Raw genomic sequence first — 19,674 nt, 5'->3', positions numbered from 1 at the left:
GATTAATTAATAATGTTTACAGGTGAAATTCAAGTTCAATAATAAATATATTAAAATAATAATAAAATAAAATCAGTTATCAATTAAAATGAAAATATTCTAAAAACATAAATATATCAAAAGCTCCCCAATTATTGTTGAAATGACCTTCTAAAATTTAACACATAATATTAGCTGTTAAGTAGGGTACACTGTCATCAAAATTCTCTTCTGCCCAAAACATGCGATCATATGTACATGCATATCCCAACAATGGGAGGGAACAAGTCTGATCTGGCACATGGCTTTGTCCATGTGGCACCGTCGAATTGGATCCACACCTCACCTGAACCCTATAAAAAAAATCCTCCCTGCCTCACCCTGGTAGGACTAATTGTCCTCCTTCGTTCATTATTTACAATATTGTTTTTTTTTTTTTTTAATTTGGAATCATTTAACATATTTTTTTTTATAAAATTCATTTTCTTAACATTAGATTTGGGCTCAACTTTTATTGGCACGTAAGTCGTCAATAATCTAATAAAATTAACACATGTACCCTAATTTTCGAATTAAAAAAAACTTGATTTTATCTTTATTTTATCTCAAGACACGTAAAAATAAAATATAAAAGATAAGTATACCACAAAAATTTAATCATACATTATAGTATTAAATAATAACATAATAGTGAGAATAATATAATATAATAATATCTAACCAAAGCCAACTTTCACCCATTTAAATTTATCAGAAGGATGGGTTTCACGTGCACTTTTTTTCAGTGCCACTTTGAACGTAATATTACTTTCATGAGTTTTGAGATAACATTAATATCTAAAACAGAAGCAGAGCTAGAAAAGGTCGGAAGAGTCATTATCCTTCCAAATTTTTTTTTATTATATAATGATTAGTTTTATTTAATTATTGTTTTGAATTTTTTTGTAAATTAATATTTAACCCTTTTTTATTAATTTATTATATTCACCTTTGGTTCAAAACAAACAAAAATTAAGAATTAAATACCAAAATAGAAGGAAAAAAGCAATAATATCACGAAAAAAAAACCTTAATTTTTTGAAATTTTGGTAGATTTATTATTATATTATAATTTAATATTAAAATTTTTTATTGTTTTTATTTTAGTAAAAAATTTATCTTTATATGTTTAATTTTTTTATTTAAAAAAAATAGATTTTAAATATTTTAGTAATATAAGTGATAAATTTATTTCAATTCAGGTTTTTCTACAAAATATTAAATTAAAAATATAGTAACAAAATTTAATAAAATTTAAGTATAATAAAAATTAATATTGACTTATAATATAATAGTATAAAATGTCTGATTACTAATTGCAACCTAAAAATAAAAAAAAAGATTTATATTTAAAAAAAAAAGTAATGAAAGTAATAGTATAGTTTCAATTTCATTATTAAAATTAATTAAAAGTCACTGTTATTTATTACTTACAAAATCAATCTATGCTTCAAAAGTCATAACGCTCTGAGAATCTAATTAATTCAAAACAACTTCAAATAATAAATACTCCTAATTCCCTTATTTTTCAGACTGGAAATCGCACTTCCACGTGTTGCTGTTTCACCATCGGGCGTGACAACAGAGCTTAACATTGCGCGTGAATTTTTGAGTTCCTCCGTAATAGGTGGCAAAAAGGCAAAACTCCTTTCAAATAGGAATAGGTAATCACCGTTACTATTTTAACCCCATTATGCGTCATTCCGGTTACCCTCCCCCGTTCTCCGCCGTTATTCACCTCTCTAAGATGGCGCTCACGCCTTCCGTACATCATTTTACCGCTGCTCCGGGTCAAAATAAAAAGGCCATTAAATAAAAATCAAAATTTATTTTTACGAAACATAGAGAGAGACAGGCTTACATAACATAACACAATTCTAGAGAGAGAAAGTGAGATAATTTATTCCTTTCTCTTTTTGTTGTTGTTAAAAGGCTTTGAGATCGTCTCTGTTCCGTTTTTTCTCTTTCAAGTTCCTCGTCGGCTTCGAGGAGTTTAGAGAGAGATAAAAGAAAGAAAAGAAAAGAAAAAAAAAGAAAAAAAAAAGCTTCCAAACGAGAAAAAAGAAAACGGAAAAAGGAAATTCTTTTTTTTATGTTTAAAATTTCCTCTTTCCTGGAAAAATAAGCGATTTTTTTCCTGGAAAGTGTTGCGGAATTTTCTTACGAGGTGGTTAATTCACGATCTGAGCTGGGGTTTTCGAAAATGTTGATCGGAAATTCGAATTAGCTTTGATTTTAGGTGGCCGATCTTGATTTGCCCCGATTAAGGGTTTTTGTTTTGATTTTTGTTTCAGCTCTCCCTTCATCTTTACCTTCCAGTACTAATCAATCCTTACGGAGAAGACGAGGGAGCCGGCGCGTGGGTGACTTGTTTTGCAAGTGAAAGCCGTTGGAAAGAAGTAGGGCTTTCCCTTGTTCGACTTACAAATACATGTTTTTGGCATCGTACTTCATTGGTATTCTTCTATTAAGGTTCGGTAAGAAAACAGTAAAAGAGTCAAAGCTCAAGCTTAAACTGTCAATGAAAGAGTACTAGCGTAAAGAAAAGACAGGCTGCCTACTTTATTTACGATTTGTTAAAGAAATGGATGTGGATTTGTCAATGGTGCAAGAGACAGATCACGACCAGAATCTCAACGGAGCTTCACATTCGCCGGCACCGATGGAGAGGGAGCAACAGCAACAACAACAAAACCAGCAACTAGAGAACCAGGCTTCGAATCCGGGACCTGGTGGATCTCCACCTTCTCCGGCGCAACAACTGGCTGCAGCAGCCGCACCTGCTGCTCAAGGGCAGCCGCAAACGCCGGTGGTGGGGCCGAGGTGTGCGCCCACTTATTCGGTGGTGAATGCTATTATAGAGAAGAAAGAAGACGGACCCGGCCCTAGGTGTGGGCATACCCTAACGGCTGTGGCAGCTGTGGGGGAAGAAGGTACGCCTGGGTATATTGGGCCCAGGTTGATTCTGTTTGGTGGTGCCACGGCACTGGAAGGGAATTCTGCTGCTTCTGGGACTCCATCAGCGGCTGGAAACGCTGGCATCAGTAACTTCTTTTTTATTTTCTTTCATTTTGATTCGATTTTTACGTTAAAAACCCTTAGAAATTTTAAGATGCATAGAAATTTGGCTATTCATGTCCATATGAGAACCTTAGGGGATTTAAGATGCATAAACCCAGCAATTGTAGCTGCAAAGGTTCATATTTAGTGAGAAACCCTAGCGTAATGCAAGGCCAAACTAATTTCATTGTTGCTGTTAGTATAAAGGTGTATAACTGTCTTTCTTTTTTGGTGGATTGGTGAAGAAACAACTACTCTAAAGAGTAAAGTGGTTATTTCTCAAAAGTGGAAAAACTCTAGATAGGTAAGGGGTGCCAAAGCAAGTAGAAGGCTGCTTTTTAACAGAACAAAAGATGAAGTAATATAATTGTCTATTAGGTTCTTCTTTGTTGAATACCAAGTTAAATGAATTTTATCATTGCTGTAGCTTGGAATTGTGGAGGTGGCATATGAACTTTACATTAACTGGGTTTTGTCCAATTCAAAATGAATATTATTTTGTCTTAAAGAGTCGTAGAAGACTAGAACTGAAGCATAATCCCTTCCTTCTTGAATCTTGTGTGAAATTTCTGTTTCAGTATTTGTTATGGTGCTGTGGATTCAGTTTTGTATTCTGGAGTTTTGAAACCCCCCTGCCCCCCTTTTCTATTCTTTTTCTTCCTCCCAAAACTTAAAACCTCTTTCTGGTCCCAATCTCTCTAGTGAAAAGGTTTAACCAGTAGAGATGGCAGTGCTGTTAATATAATTGCAAATATTCTCCTTTAGAGATGTTTTCTGGTGCTAATATGGACTGATTTTTTTAAAACATCTTACCTGGTTTCAAAGTGAAGTTGAAACTACGTATATGACTGTTTTTAGCTTACATTTTTAAATATCCTGGTTTTGCCTCATATTGCAAATAAAACCTGTTTTGATTCAAAAAAAAAATATGTGCCTATATTTTCCTGCTGTTATAATTCATGCTTCTATTTATTCTTTTGAAATATTCATGCTCCTATTACACAAAAAAAAAAAAAAAATCCTTCTCTTCATTCTTTTGAGATACTCATGATCTAGTGGCATTTACTATGGTAGCACCTTCGTGGATTATTTGGAGCCCAATACATCATGTTTCATGTTAGGTTCTTTTTTATCTTTGTCTTTTTGTTTATGGTGTAAAACTCAATGACATTTCATCGATTTCAAGTAATAATGCATAAGAAGGACCTTTGTTTGGCTTGATATGAATTCAGGGCCCTCTACAGATATGTTTGTAACATATGGCATGTCAAGGCTGGTTGTTGTTGCTCCCTTTGCCCCTTTTAACAAATTAATTCTTAAGAAATTCTCTTTGTTGTTGGAAGATATCATGCTTTAAACTTATTTTTGTTTCAATTAAATTGCAGGACTAGCAGGTGCCACTGCTGATGTGCACTGTTATGATGTGTTAACTAATAAATGGTCTAGGTAAGCCTAGGACTAAGGGTTCATTACTGCTGTTTTACCTTTCTAAATTCTTCTTGACTTATCATGCAATTAATTTCAAAGGATCGCACCCTTTGGAGAGCCACCTACACCAAGAGCGGCACATGTGGCTACTGCTGTGGGAACTATGGTCGTTATTCAGGTTAGTACGTTTCCCATGTTATTATTTAGTTGAACTTCTTCCCTCTGCAATAAGTAATTCCTCATGGGAAGCTTTATTTTGACTCAGGGTGGAATTGGTCCAGCTGGTTTGTCTGCTGAGGATCTTCATGTTCTTGACCTCACACAGCAACGACCACGGTGGCATAGGTTTGCATTGAAGGATGCATGTCTATGCACCTTACTTGTAGTGTTAAGATTGGTTTATTGATATGACTTTAAATTGCACTTCGTTTATTGATATGACTATAAATTGTACTTCAGGGTTGTTGTTCAAGGCCCTGGGCCAGGGCCACGCTATGGCCATGTGATGGCTTTGGTGGGGCAAAGGTATCTCATGGCAATAGGTGGAAATGATGGTAAGTAATCTGTTATGCTGTTTTTCTTGCATGCACGTTTTTAAGATTATCAGAAATTTTCTTTTTATTGTTTATTTGCAAGTATGTTGGGATTTTCTAATGAATTCTTTTCTTGAAAATTTTGGTGCATCATTTCTAGGAAAGCGACCTTTGGCTGACGTATGGGCCCTGGATACTGCTGCTAAGCCTTATGAATGGCGTAAATTGGAACCCGAAGGGGAAGTTCCACCTCCATGCATGTAATCTCTCCCTCTGTCTCTCTTTCTCTCTCTCTCAAATGCACACACAACTGACTTGTGTTTGTGTGCCAACCTTAGAATAATGGTCTGTTCTATTTTTTTTATACTTTTGGGTCTCTTAGAAGAAGCAGTATGCAAGATATGAACCAAATGACTGTCACTTCTATGATTCCATATTTATTGCTATACATATCTTTGACCATGGATGTGGTTGGACGTGGTGACTATTAATGTATCTATATATATTTCTTCCTTCTGGCATTTTGGTATATTTATAGTTTTTTTTCGTAACATTACATGTTAAAGCTCATAGTCTTGCTTATGCTTTCAGAAACAATGATGTCAAGCTTGTCCTCTAGGATTATTGTTTTCTTATTTTTATTTATTTGATGATTTATCTAGGTGATTGTAGACTAGTTCCTTGTTGACAATTTCTGTTTAACTAGGTATGCTACTGCAAGTGCACGATCGGACGGTCTTCTTCTGCTCTGTGGAGGGAGGGATGCAAACAGTGTGGTGAGTGGAGAAGTCCACATTGTGTGGTGTCTAGATTTAGTAAATGTACGGCTTAATGTTTTTTATTTTTGGTTTTCTAAACAATATGGCACAAGATTTCGTAACCTATAGTTTTATCTTGTCATTTATTATTGCTTTAGGGCAGCTTTTCTTTGTTCAGTTGGGTGAAGTTTAAATATATCTGAATAAATCTTGGTGCTGTTTTGAATATACATTTTATCTGTGTAGATAGGGAGAGAGAATTATTATAATGAATTCAGAAGAATTTGAAAATAATAGCAATGAAGATATTTTAAAAGATTGAGCTGAGATCCATGTAAATGGTGTCACAATTTTGTCCTTTTTGTTCTTTTGAAATGTTTACATCCCTTTTTACCATTGGATTTGCTCAGCCCGTTCTCTCTTCATGGTTTTTTTCTCTCTGTAATTCTGTTCTCAGCCATTGGCAAGTGCATATGGACTTGCAAAACACAGGGATGGCCGTTGGGAATGGGCAATTGCTCCGGGTGTTTCACCATCTCCAAGATATCAACATGCAGCAGTGAGTTTTTCTTTTCTTCCCCGTCCTTCATTTTTCAATAATTTAGTTCAATTTATGACTTCTTCTACTTAGATGAATCACATGCGCATGCTATGTTTCCAGGTCTTTGTCAATGCAAGGCTCCATGTTTCTGGTGGGGCATTTGGTGGTGGACGCATGGTTGAAGACTTGTCAAGTGTTGCAGGTACTTGATCTTGGTTTTTCATTGTCTTGACTTCTTTATTACGTGATGTGCTGTGCTACTGTTATATATCATATGCAGGCTTGTTAAAGTCTTAAGGTTTAAAAGTAGTTTTTTCAGGTTAAATCTTTATGAACTTCCCCACTTTCTGCTTGAAAAAGGATGTGATGATAGTATAGAAAGTAGGGAACAACTTTTCTTAGCTCTTAAAGCTGTTCATCCTTTTGTAACATAGAGTTTTCCAGCTGTTTCCTTTTGTTCTCTCTCTCTCTCTGTCTTCCACTTTACGTGAGAAGTTATATCTGAGTTCATTAGCTTCTTCCATCTCGTAACTAACAAACCAAAATTATCATTGCTGTTTGATATCTGAATAATCTTTTATCAGAAAGTTGCAAGACTTAATTATTGCTCGAAGGTTTTGTTACCTGAACTCAGACATTATAAATTTCTGGAAGTTTGTTAAATTAATATAAAAAAGCATGCTCAATGTCTTAATTTATTGTTAATATGTTGACTGATATTGTTATACATTGAGCATTCAGCCATTTATCATCAAGGAAACACCATTTCTGTAAATCTACTAATTCGTAACTTTTTCCTATTTCTCATAGTGTTGGATACTGCTGCGGGAGTTTGGTGTGATACAAAATCTGTTGTTACTAGTCCAAGAATAGGTAGATACAGTGCTGATGCTGCTGGTGGAGATGCCTCAGTTGAGTTGACGAGGCGTTGCAGACATGCTGCTGCAGCTGTTGGTGACTTAATATTTATTTATGGTGGTTTACGTGGTGGTAAGATAGCCTTTTATTCTACAATGTGTACCCCATTTTTTTCTAGCCCCATCATGGAGTTATCAGTTATCAATTTGATGCATATGCCATTATATATTGTATACATAATTAAAGTTTCACTTAGAGCTCTATTGCATGATTAACCTAGAATGACTGGTCACCCAAAGGCTTGTTAATGTTTATATTTTGAGGAATAATGGTGTCTTTCCCTATACTAATTTAATCTTTAATTTTGTCAATTACTATTTGTATGTGTGATGATACTTATTTGATGTATTGTGGGATTCACTTCTAGTTATTTCGGATTGCTTGCTTCATTGTTTTTATTGAATTATCCTCCTAGTTCTTATCCTTTTAGTTTTTTAGTAAGTGAAATCTTTCTGGCTGATGGCTTGTGCTTGAAGATTGTTAAGGTTGAAGCAACAGGCTCTTTTGTGGAAGTCTAATGATAAGGCACTGTAGTTCCAGCTTAAATATCTTTTACACATGTGCAGTGATTGATGATAGCATGCAGGAGATGAAAGGCATTTGCTGGAAAGAGGAAGCTTGATTGTGATATGGCAAGGATTGGATGGGATGGATTAAGCATACCATCTTGGGATAAAAATATGGTCTTAAATGGGCTTGTATGAACTGTGAAAGTTTAATCCCTCATTATTAAACATTTAAATAGGACACAGGGACATTGCAGAATTTGTATTAACTTGGAAGCTGGTGGTAAGGACCAAAGAATGATTTAGGGGATAATTCTGGAGGCCTTGGTTCTTCACCACTTCCTGAGATCAAAATTTGGATGTTTAAAATTGGTGAAGAATGAATTTTGTTTTTGTTCTCTGTGTATTGTCCTAACTGAAAATGCTCCACCTTTCTCATATTTAACATTTAGTTGTAAGAGAGGCTACAAAAGTTTTAATTCATCTTGTGGGTTGAGAATTACAGAAGTTTATTTCTTTAAAATCTTTGTTTTCATGGAATTTTTAAGTTCTTTTTCGTTTAGCATGGCATTTAAGGAGCTGCTATTTTAGTGTTAATCAATATGAGAATCAATATTTGGTAATTTTAGTAGTGCAGTAATATGTTGGATTTATGCTGTAGGGGTGTTGCTTGATGACCTGCTTGTTGCTGAAGACCTGGCTGCTGCCGAGACAACGACAGCAGCTTCACATGCTGCAGCTGCAGCTGCTGCTTCTAATGTGCATTCAGGGCGCTTACTGGGAAGGTATGGATTTGTTGATGAAAGAGCAAGGCAAGCAATACCTGTAGCAGTTCCTGATGGAGCAGTTGTGCTGGGAACTCCAGTAGCTCCCCCTCTAAATGGGGATATGTATACTGACATAAGCACGGAGAATGCCATGCTTCAAGGATCTCGGTAAGTTACCACTGTGTTTTTATTTGTGTTATATGGCTAAGCCTCCTTAATTAGTCCAAGAAGATGCTAAAATGTGGTTTATATTGCAGGAGAATGAGCAAAGGTGTTGAGTATTTGGTTGAGGCATCAGCTGCTGAAGCTGAGGCTATTAGTGCCACACTTGCTGCTGCCAAGGCACGACAACTTAACGGAGAAGTTGAACTTCCTGATAGGGATCGTGGGGCAGAGGCTACGCCTAGTGGAAAACAGATGTCTACCTTGATCAAGATGCCTGATTCTGCTGGGTCAAATAATGTTGCTCCAGCTGGAGTTCGGCTTCACCATAGAGCTGTCAGTATCAGAAAATTTGATCTACATGATACTGGTCTCAAGTCAATACTGGCATCGTTTGTTACCTATGACATTGTTTCTAATGTTTTTTTTTATGCCCACAGGTTGTTGTAGCTGCAGAGACTGGTGGAGCTTTAGGTGGAATGGTCAGACAGCTTTCTATTGACCAATTTGAAAATGAAGGCAGGCGGGTTAGCTATGGGACTCCTGAGAGTGCAACTGCAGCTAGGAAACTATTAGATAGGCAGATGTCAATCAATAGTGTCCCGAAAAAGGTACTAATAGTGTTATTTTTTGCATCATAAAGTAGCACCTATGTTTTTTTTGGGGTAATTGTTGAATGTGTCTACAAGTGAAAAGGGAGAGTTGAATAGTAAAAGCAGGATCTGTGTGGGTGTGGCTATTGCCCTACACCTCAAACACTTAACACTTAAGAATTGATTTCTTTCTATTTGGATGATTTACTTTATGGAGTAGGATATTGTTATAGCATTTATCTTTATTGCTATGAGATTGATTTAGTTTGAGTCTTTGAGGTTATCTGAATTAAGATGAATCTTTGTTTTTATAGATACGGTAGTCAATAAATTTAGGACGAGAGTACATTTTTAACCCTCAAGTGAAGATGACAGGTTTCTCCCTTCTTTTTATCCAATTGGGCACACATTTATTATCCTCATATATGTTCTGTATTGTTCCTGAGGGGGTTATTACCCTTGATGCAACTTGGATAGAGGCAAAGAAGAAAAAGCTTGAAAAGCTATATATCTAGATTTTCCAGCAGAAGCTATATATCCCAAAGCAGTGAAAAAAATCTCCTTTGGCTTCTTAATCAGTCATTGCTCAAATTCATGATATCAAAGGAAAGGGGTAAAGGGAAAAAAGCTGGAAAAGCTATGAATATTTTGCATGTGATTTTTTGAAGGCTAGATTTCATTATCATGCTATCAATGCATTATAAAATCTTAGTCATTGCTTTGCAATCTTCAGCAATGCAGATCAGCATCAAAGAAAAAAGTTAATTATTGATTTTCTGATAAATTGCTTCCATTATTAGTTCTATGTGGCTTGGAGAGAATTCATCCTTGAGATTTCTTTCATTCTAATCGGATTACTGGAGATAGAAATCCAAAATTTTCTTGAATATGCCAGTTTAATAATTTAGTGTATAATTCTTATACATTGAGCCTCAGATTTGTTTTTAAATTGGACATTGAGATACTTATAAATGTTATAGCTGATAGACATTTCTCTTAAGAATTCGATTAGTCTTGCAGTGGTGCTCCTATAATATCTTTCAAAATGCTTCTCTCTAGAATCTTGAAAAGATTCTTTTGTTAAACTATTATGGAGTGTCTATATGTGGCTTTGCCCAGGTCATTGCACATCTTTTGAAGCCTCGTGGTTGGAAACCTCCAGTTCGTAGACAGTTTTTCATAGATTGCAATGAAATAGCAGATCTCTGTGAAAGTGCCGAACGAATATTTGCTGTTGAACCAACTGTTTTACAGCTGAAAGCTCCTATCAAGATTTTTGGTGATCTTCATGGACAGTTTGGGGATCTTATGCGCCTTTTTGATGAATATGGTGCACCTTCAACAGCTGGGGACATTGCGTAAGTGTTTCTGCAAAAAGTCTTGTTTCCTTAAGGCTCTTTGCTGGGGATGTTTCAACATGACTAAGGGTTTCAACTGACCTTTTTTAATATGTACAAATATTGTTGTCTTCTTATGTTTAATCTGCACGTGCTGTGTTACATCTTATTTTTAATCACGACATTTTATTTAGTTGATACCGATTTTGTATAAATTACTGTCAGATATATCGATTATCTCTTCTTAGGGGATTATGTAGATCGGGGCCAACACAGTTTGGAGACCATCACTCTTCTGCTTGCATTGAAGGTAAATATAGAAGTTTGGTGCTTTGATAATCTTCTTATTCCCATTTTATTTCCTATCGAAGTTGTGATAAGCTGAGATTTTCATATAATTCTGTTAAAATTGCAGATTGAGTATCCCAATAATGTACATTTAATTCGGGGGAATCATGAGGCTGCGGATATCAATGCACTCTTTGGCTTCCGGATTGAGTGTATTGAACGCATGGTATTGTTTCATATGTGTTAGAAAAATGTTAGTCATGCTCTGTATGACATCTTAGTCACAAATCTGATGGCTTGTGTAACAGGGTGAGAGAGATGGAATATGGGCATGGCATCGCATAAACCGTTTATTCAATTGGTTTCCTCTGGCTGCTCTAATTGAAAAGAAAATCATTTGTATGCATGGTGGCATTGGTCGGTCTATAAATCATGTGGAACAGATTGAGAATCTACAGCGTCCAATTACAATGGAAGCAGGCTCGATTGTTCTAATGGATTTATTATGGTCAGAGCATGTTACTGTTTTGTTTTGGTCATGAAATATAGTATTCATTGCTTTAATTTGCCAATACATTTTACTGCTATTTTCTACTCTAGGTCTGATCCAACAGAAAATGATAGTGTGGAAGGGTTGCGACCAAATGCTAGAGGTCCAGGTTTGGTTACGTTTGGGGTGAGTATAAAACTTTTCTTAAACTGCAGCATCTTTAAGTCCTTTGTAGCTGCATGTTGTATTGATTTCAATATTTGAGGAAGTACTTAGATGGGCAATTTGCCCGCAAATTGTGGCTGGCTGGTTGATCCCATTACTGCACCCATGAAACTATTTCTCTTTTTTTTCCACAGCTTTAGAGGGAATGGTGCTATCTTTTAACATACCGTTGAAAGTTAAAAAGCTTTCGACTTACAATACTTGTTTAATTTGCTTTTATGTTCCTTTTCCCTCTTGCTTGTGCAGGTCTATTTCCAAGAAACTGTCTTTGTTGATTACTTGAATGCTGATTTTGCATGTTATGCTTTGTAAATGGTTTTTCTTGTTGCAGCCTGATCGTGTTATGGAATTCTGCAATAACAATGATCTTCAGTTGATTGTTCGTGCTCATGAGTGTGTTATGGATGGCTTTGAGCGCTTTGCCCAGGGACATTTAATCACCCTTTTCTCAGCTACAAATTATTGTGGTGTGTCCCTGACGCATGCTTTAATATACATGCAGTCTGTCAGGTCCAGACAATTTAGCCTTTAGATTTTTCTTCATGCTTGATTTTTCAGGTACTGCGAATAATGCTGGTGCAATCTTAGTTTTGGGTAGAGATCTTGTGGTAGTTCCGAAGCTCATTCATCCTTTACCCCCAGCAATGTCATCACCAGAAGCATCACCGGGACAGCATATAGAAGATACATGGATGCAGGTACTTCCTCTTATTCTTTGTTAGCAGTAATCAAACTTTTGTTATTTCTGTATGCTTTTTACTTGTACTACGTGCATTGCTTCTAATAGTGATGCTAACTTATGTACTTATGGGATCAGGAGCTGAATGCTAACAGACCTCCGACACCTACTAGAGGTCGTCCTCAAGTAGCAAATGATCGAGGCTCTCTCGCTTGGATATAGTAGATCCTTCCAATTGCCTCTATATACTTGTTCGGGCTCATGCAAACACCTGGGGATTCTGGTGTTCTGTATAGAGCATGATGCCATATACAGGCATTTCCAAACTTGTAGTCTCTTCCGTTAAAAGTTTGGAGGCTTTATTACTTTGGTTTTTTGCCGGTTTTCAGCACATGGTAGGCCTTGAGATTATGAAAGATGCAAGTTCGGGAATCAATGGCAGATGGAGTAGGTTTGCTTTCCGTAATGTGCTGAAAAGTTGCAATTTGGGCTTCTCCCTCTGTAAATTGAGCTACAGGCAGGTAGAAACCAGTTGGGTGGTTTCTTCAAATGGGTTGGTAGCATTTTTCCAATTTAGTTTATATTTTTTATTCCTCGTTTTAGGTCTAATATTTTTCCCCCTTTGAGGACGTTATATTTGATGATGAGAGTAAAAAATATATTTGTGGGCATCCCTTGTATCATAGAATTATTGATTGGTGTAATTCTCATTTCTGCTCTGTACAATGCAATATTTGTGTGAAGATAAGAAACTTTTGTTCCAACATGAAACTTTGGAAGTTTTGATCATCATTGTGTCAACCTTTCATTGCTTCTATTAATAACCAGACAAGGAGAGGATTTGTTAGTTGATTTACATCCTCTGATCTGATTTAGATTAGCTATATGATTAGGGCAAGGCCTGTCAATAACAATGAAGAACTGTGGAACCAGGAGATGAGATCAATCTCAAACTCTCGAGCGCAATTTAATTGTTTGGCTCTTTTACAGTAGTAGACCCGCAATTTATGTATTTGAATTGTATATATTTGTGTCAAATATGTATAAAATAAGAAAATTATCATATTAGAATTTGTGTCAATTCATGTACATATATAAATATTTTCAGGTTTTTTCAAACTTTATAAGATTTTTACCAAATATAAATCCGTATTATTTTAGTAACTTTATTCTAAAATTTTCTTTCTATTTATAGAACATGTGCCGTTGAATTTTGTTATAAAGAGAAAGGCAACACCATTCAAGTTAAATTACTACTAGTATATATAAATCTTATTGTTTACTATTTATCAGCAACAATAATTCCCGGACTTCTGTTACTCTTTAATAAAAAAACATATGTTCTAATTGAAGATGACATTTTAAAATTTATGACAAACAGTTCACAATTGGAATGAATGGAGAACCACTGTTCCAAGCAATTGCGACTTCGTCAGAAGGATAAGGCCTCCATAATCCTTTATTTCAGGGAAGAAAACGAGAAAGAAGAAAAGGGTTTTTAATTCAAGTATAAAATCAGTAAATGAATCCTGTAGTTCAGCTGGTTAGAGCGTTTGTCTATATGAGCCGAAAGTTGCACAGGACAGAATGGTTAAGGTGAAAAAACGGAGAAACAAAATAGCTTTTCAATCTTGCTAAATATTTTTCTTTCCCTTTTACAATAATAATACTTAATAATAACAAGCATGTTTAGAGACATGGGTTCGTACAAACTTCAGTCACTTGAGAGCCTACATTCTAAAGCCCCACATTCACCGCAGGAACAGTTTTTTAGCTGGTTGGCTGTCAAAACTCAAAACCACACCATCTAACCCCGCTTTACAGGCCTCTGAACATACGATTTGTTGGGATCCTCTGTCTTTAGTTTCGGGGGACGAAGTTCTCCTTTCTTAGACTGTAAAAAAAACCCATTACTCTTTAGGAAAATCTCATTGGCCTTAATAACTGGAATATGACTCAATTGTTGCTCATCCTAAAACAAAAAACAACTTTGACCATTCTAACTTTTACCTTTTTCCCTGACTTCATAAAATCCCTCCAACTTGAGACCTGTCAAGTAAAGAGAAAGGGGAGATCAAAACAAATTCTAGATATTGTACCAAAAAGATAAAAGGTCTACACAAATGTAATTATTCCCAGAGATACTCGAGGGAAGCATTCATCTAGCTTGTCATCTGATTAACACTTATTTTTTTAAAAAATTTTTTGGCCAACATCTGATTAACACTTTTAATAAGTGATATCCACAATTTAACAAGCAGGAGGGTTGAACAAGTAGCTTTCTTATTTTGGCTAATTTAAACACTTCTTCAGTGACTTGGTTGATACTTGCAACTATACTTAAGAGTACTACTAGATATCAGACATCATGGCCTCAAAAGCTATTTAACTATCCAAGAACCATAAAAGAGTAATTCTATGTCAGACCTAGTAAGAATTCCTTTAAAGCTGGAATGGAATAATAATTGAATGCCATTATTAGAAACAATGGGAGTACAATAGCAGTTAATTCTACTTTTCAAAGGAGAAAACATACTCGCTGTTCCCTTGTTCCTTCCCACTGCTCCTCATGTTCACGCTTCCTTTTCCACATCTCCTTTTGCTCTTCTTCATCCTTCTTTAGTCGACCTTCCTCTTCAGATATCTAGATGACATAAAAGGGGTGATTAGCTCATGATGGTACAAAGCCTTTAAATAAAAACAGCTGTAGAAAGCAAGGATATTAACATAATCCAGCATACCCTCATTGCCATTTTTCTCCGCCGCCATTCCTGCTCTGTTAATAATTCTCGAACCTTCAACTTCAACTCCTGCTGGAACTCCTCTGATTGTTCATATTCTTGCTCAGATTTTCCCTGCAAAGAAACAGACTAGCTTAGTCTATTCTCTTGGCATAAAAATCTAGAGGAATTGGTTTTGACAGGATAGCAATAAATATCCAATCCCATAGAAAAGGCAACATCAGACATAGAAAAGCCAATAAGAATGTTCATCACAGCAACTATTTCTTCATACATAAAAACATATTGTCAATCAAGGCTTCATATTGACATAACAGAGCATCCATTACTTCCTCAAAAATATGAAAAGCTAAAACTCTAATTACACTCAATTGATCAATATATAAAGCATGTAAGGAAAATATATTAAGGACATACCTCATCAACTAATATCTTTAACTTAGAAGCTGTGTCTTTCTTTAATTGCTTCTTCCTCTTTGCTCTAAGTTCTTCTGCGCATTGCATCAGATGAAATGTGAGAACTTAGTTCAGTTACCAAAGGTTTTAGTTTTGTTTTGTTTATTGATGTAGCAGAGAAAAAAGAAAACGAGAAAAAACTCAATTAAAAAAAAGGAAAAGATACATGCTATGATTGCATATTCCCCACGATAATCATTCTGATTTATAAATTGACAAGTTTACTAGTTATTCATCAAACTAACTGCATATAACATAAAAGGAAAAGTTAACCAAAGAAAAGTGAAAACTAAATCTACCATTAAGACTCTGCTTTCAGTACATGACACAGGCCATAAGATTCCAAAAAAATGTTTCTGATTTTGAAGAAAGTTTAAAGTGAGAAGTACCAATGTTATGAGAAAAGATAAGGCCTCCTCAGAAAGTTATTAAAATTTAAACACTACCTTTTGCAGCAGCAACTTGGTTAAGAATATAATCCCTTTCTTGTTGATCAAGCAATTGTTGTTGGGCTTTTGCCAATGCTGCTCACAGGTCATAAACTCAGTGTAGTTAAGACAATCTAATATTTTATAATATTTCTAAAATAAATATAAATGCACCACAGAGACTGATAAATACAAATTATCCTTAATATTTTTTCATTCATACAACAGATAAACAGATATGAGGTATATATGTAGATACAAGGCCCGACAATAACTCAGCCAAATTCAGAATTCATCAAGATTGACTTGCAAGTTTGATGCTTCTTCTCCTAACAGGTTCTTATGGTGTGGGAGCAAACATTCAAAAAAGAGTAGATGCAGTCAGAAAACCATAGATATTTAATCAGCACAAGCCCTTAATGTTGGAATAAATATCTCCATCAAGAATCTGCAATGCTGAATTTCAGGATGTTGAATTTTATTTTGTGTGTGGGTCCTGGAAGGGGAAGGGGTGTCCATAATTCCTTTTTGCAATAATATTTGTTACCAAGCACCACAAGGAATATAAAATAATTAAAATAATAAAAGTGAATTAATCTGATAATGGGTAGTGTTATATTTAAAGTTGTTCTAATATGGCTGGCTTTCCAGATGTGAGAAAAGAGCATCATATAAGATGTAAAACATAATCTACTAACCTCCAAAAGCCTCTTTAGCTTGTGGATGCTTGCATTTGTCAGGGTGGACCATTAATGATAACTACAAATGCTTAGCATGAAATAAATCAACAAATAACTGACTTACAAAATAATCAATGGCTGAGGAAATGGTCATGGAAGAAAGGAATACCTTACGATACTGTTTTTTGACATCTTCTGGAGATGAGTTAAATGATAGCTTCAGAAACTCAAATGGATTTAACTTGAAGCATGAAAGAATCCTACAATTTTTGGAAAGAGTTTAATTGTGCCAAAAGTTAATCAAGAGAGGATAGAAGTACGGAGCTCATAAACAATAAACCAAAATTGTTACTGCTTGATAGATGCAAAACATAATAGTCAGAAGAAATCATACAAAAAAAGGTAAAGCATCATTAATATTAAGAACAAAGATCATCAATAAGTGATGGTCAGGTCGCTTTCTTATGTACGCCAATATCACTTTGGTATTGGAACAAGGATCTCAAAAAGTAAATTCTCCCATGGATTAAGATAGTTCTTTCAAATAAAATGGGCCCTTAAAGAATGTCATACAATAAATGTCATGAAGGGTAAAAGTAAATCACTAATCTAAATATAAACTGCCCAAATTCTGGATTTGGATGCAACAATGAACATAAAGCAAGCAACAATACATGCATATTAGATATAGTGGAAGTTATTGCAGTTTTAGAAAGCATATGTTGCTTCAACGATCAAAAGCAGTCACTTTAATCGTAGCAACAGCTAAATAAAAGGTTACTAATTAAGAATGAGGAGCAGGGTTGGAGGGAGCAGCTGTATTGCTGCAACTCTCTTTTTTTTCCCTTCCTTTTTTCCCTCAAGTACCCATTTTAGCCACATATCTGATACCTCAAACTAGGTCTGGATAAGGAGAATGACCCTCCAAACAGAGCAATAAGCTTTGACGAAACTGAAAGCATCCATGTCAAGCACATATCCAACATTCACACATCTACTGAAGGAAAAGAATAATGTACCTATTGCATCTCTGGTACTCCCAACGAAGGCACATGGTAATTAGAAGAAAAATAATGCTTCACATGGACTGCAGCACTAAACGCCCAAATGTATATCTAAGTGCCCCACTTTCATGTTTACATAGACAGTTTATATCATTGTATGTCTATTCCTTGCAGTGTTAGTAAGAATGAAGCGCATCCAAATGCCCTTCAACTTCTGATGCTATTAAGCATAGGCTAATAGAAGACTGGTCATACTTATATTAAAAGCATCAAAGCACTCTCTTATTAAATATTTATGTATCAGGGCTTTCACCAACTTTAAAAGTACCCACTTGACTATGATCTTGAAAACATTCATCTATATCAAATTCTAATACCAAACAGCAAAACAGATATCATCTAGAATTCATAAACAGCATCAAATACAAAGAACACCCATCAAAATTAAATGGAAAAATTGAGCGGCAAATTTTATACAGACGTTTCTTCAATAAGCATATTATTACAACTATAAATATAAACTTAAAAGTTACCCAATTCATCCAATCGAAAAGCATGTTATTTGAGATCAAATTTTACAGAAAGAAAGCAACTTTAGAATTTAAAAAAAGAAAAATTGAAACTCTTTCCCAATTCATATTTGATGCAAATATCAAAGAATAAACCCTAATATCTGAGACACATCAAACTGAAATAACTAAAAAAAGCTCACAAATCCCATGCATAAGAACAAATTAACAGGAAAATGATAATAATTAATAATTCTAAAGAAAAGACGAAAAAGTGAGAAAACCTGATGACTTCATTATCTCTTTCGACTTCGCTGACTTCTGCGAAGAATTCTTTGAGAAGCAAATCCTCATCGAGGCTGCTGTTGCTCTCTCCCATCGCTGATTTCCTTTCCTTCTATATGTATTTTCACTGATTCTCTTTTCAATGGCTATTGGCAAGCCTGCCTTCTGCCCTTAGACAGAGCCGAAGCCAGAGCCAGAGCCGAGAAGGAAGAAGCAAAAGAAGTGAATCGGGCCGACAGGTTGGTTCTAACATCTATCTATCAATTCGGGCCATGGGTCCAATTCGGTTCAAAACTAGTCCACGTGTCATAGTTATTTATAGGTTGGACCCGTCCATACCTGAAAACCTTAAGTTTGGACCTGGCCCGATCTATACATTTATTTTATTTATTTAATATTATAATATTTTAAAATTAAACATTTGTAATATGGTACTTTTTTTTCGTCATCCAAAAAAAAAAAAATTATTCCAATTTATAAGTAAGAGCCACGCTTCCCATGCATAGGCATATTCTCTCAAAACAAGCTGTCGGACTTTTATAATAGATAATACTTCATCTAAGGTGTAATCCAATAATTTTTACATCAACACCAGCCATTTAATTAGATGAACAAATAAAATTAAAAAAAAAAAAAAGCCTCAAGCCCAAAATTAGGTCCATAATCGATGTGTGTAACAGATTGTAACATGTGAGGTGTGCAATTGCAATCGTATATACAAACACATAAATAACAATGCTATTACGGTGATGAATGCATGTATATCCATGATTTATAGATTTAAAAAATGAGAGACACAACTAAAATTAAAAAAAATAATTTGATATTCTTTAGATTTATTAAAATAAAAAATTAAAAATTTTTATACTATATAAATTGATCTTTCCTCTAATACTTTATAAATTTGTTCAAATAAAATAATAGACAAAATATCTTATAACAAATTTAAACAAAATGAGTGTTCCTTTCCGTTGATTTTCCATATTAAGATAGCCTACTAAAAGAAGTTTTGTGCAAATAAAATAGTACTAATTCCATATGTACATTTTTTTTAATTAAATTGTTGAAGAAGAAACATCCATCAGAGTCACAACCTGGACCTAAACCGAAAAGGTTCAAACCCCAATCATATATCAAGTTATGGATGATTATGTTTCCAAAATTAAAATCAGTTTGGCCGGACATGACCCGTGCTCAAAACCCATTGGTTAAGAATTTTGCAGAAAGCAAGAAAAGTTGAAAGCAGGGAGCCATCATATTGCAAAGAC

The 19,674-nt window shown here is 34.9% G+C and overlaps 2 protein-coding genes across 4 annotated transcripts; one reads left to right on the top strand and one right to left on the bottom strand.

Moving 5' to 3' along the window:
• Positions 1-1,955: 1,955 nt before the first annotated feature.
• LOC111285435 (serine/threonine-protein phosphatase BSL3-like) lies at positions 1,956-13,092 on the top strand. Of its 2 annotated transcripts, none has more exons than XM_022874894.2 (21): positions 1,956-3,062; positions 4,464-4,524; positions 4,606-4,684; positions 4,772-4,851; positions 4,966-5,060; positions 5,200-5,299; positions 5,746-5,815; positions 6,255-6,356; positions 6,459-6,540; positions 7,149-7,328; positions 8,424-8,697; positions 8,787-9,027; positions 9,132-9,302; positions 10,404-10,642; positions 10,847-10,931; positions 11,037-11,135; positions 11,218-11,417; positions 11,510-11,585; positions 11,956-12,091; positions 12,183-12,322; positions 12,442-13,092. In XM_022874894.2, exons 1-21 carry the CDS (start codon positions 2,603-2,605, stop codon positions 12,523-12,525), a joined length of 3,054 nt encoding a protein of 1,017 aa, XP_022730629.1. In that variant the 5' UTR covers positions 1,956-2,602; the 3' UTR covers positions 12,526-13,092. The 2 variants fall into 2 exon arrangements, with proteins under 2 accessions (XP_022730629.1, XP_022730626.1); XM_022874891.2 differs by having other exon boundaries at positions 5,746-5,860.
• Positions 13,093-13,912: 820 nt separating this feature from the next.
• LOC111285436 (uncharacterized) lies at positions 13,913-18,632 on the bottom strand. Of its 2 annotated transcripts, XM_022874895.2 has the most exons (9): positions 18,406-18,631; positions 16,778-16,868; positions 16,627-16,687; positions 15,947-16,024; positions 15,462-15,535; positions 15,045-15,158; positions 14,840-14,947; positions 14,314-14,352; positions 13,913-14,197 (listed from the first exon to the last, which is right to left on the bottom strand). In XM_022874895.2, the coding sequence occupies exons 1-9, from the start codon at positions 18,498-18,500 to the stop codon at positions 14,111-14,113; spliced, it is 747 nt and encodes a 248-aa protein (XP_022730630.2). In that variant the 5' UTR covers positions 18,501-18,631; the 3' UTR covers positions 13,913-14,110. The 2 variants fall into 2 exon arrangements, with proteins under 2 accessions (XP_022730630.2, XP_022730631.1); XM_022874896.2 differs by lacking the exon at positions 15,947-16,024 and having other exon boundaries at positions 18,406-18,632.
• Positions 18,633-19,674: the final 1,042 nt, after the last annotated feature.

The sequence above is a fragment of the Durio zibethinus genome, chromosome 6 (genome assembly GCF_047325235.1).
Source record: "Durio zibethinus cultivar Kanyao isolate XHJ-2024 chromosome 6, ASM4732523v1, whole genome shotgun sequence".
Lineage (NCBI taxonomy): Eukaryota > Viridiplantae > Streptophyta > Magnoliopsida > Malvales > Malvaceae > Durio > Durio zibethinus.
The sequence above is the reverse complement of the archived record's forward strand: the minus strand, read 5'-3'. Positions and strand labels throughout refer to the sequence as shown.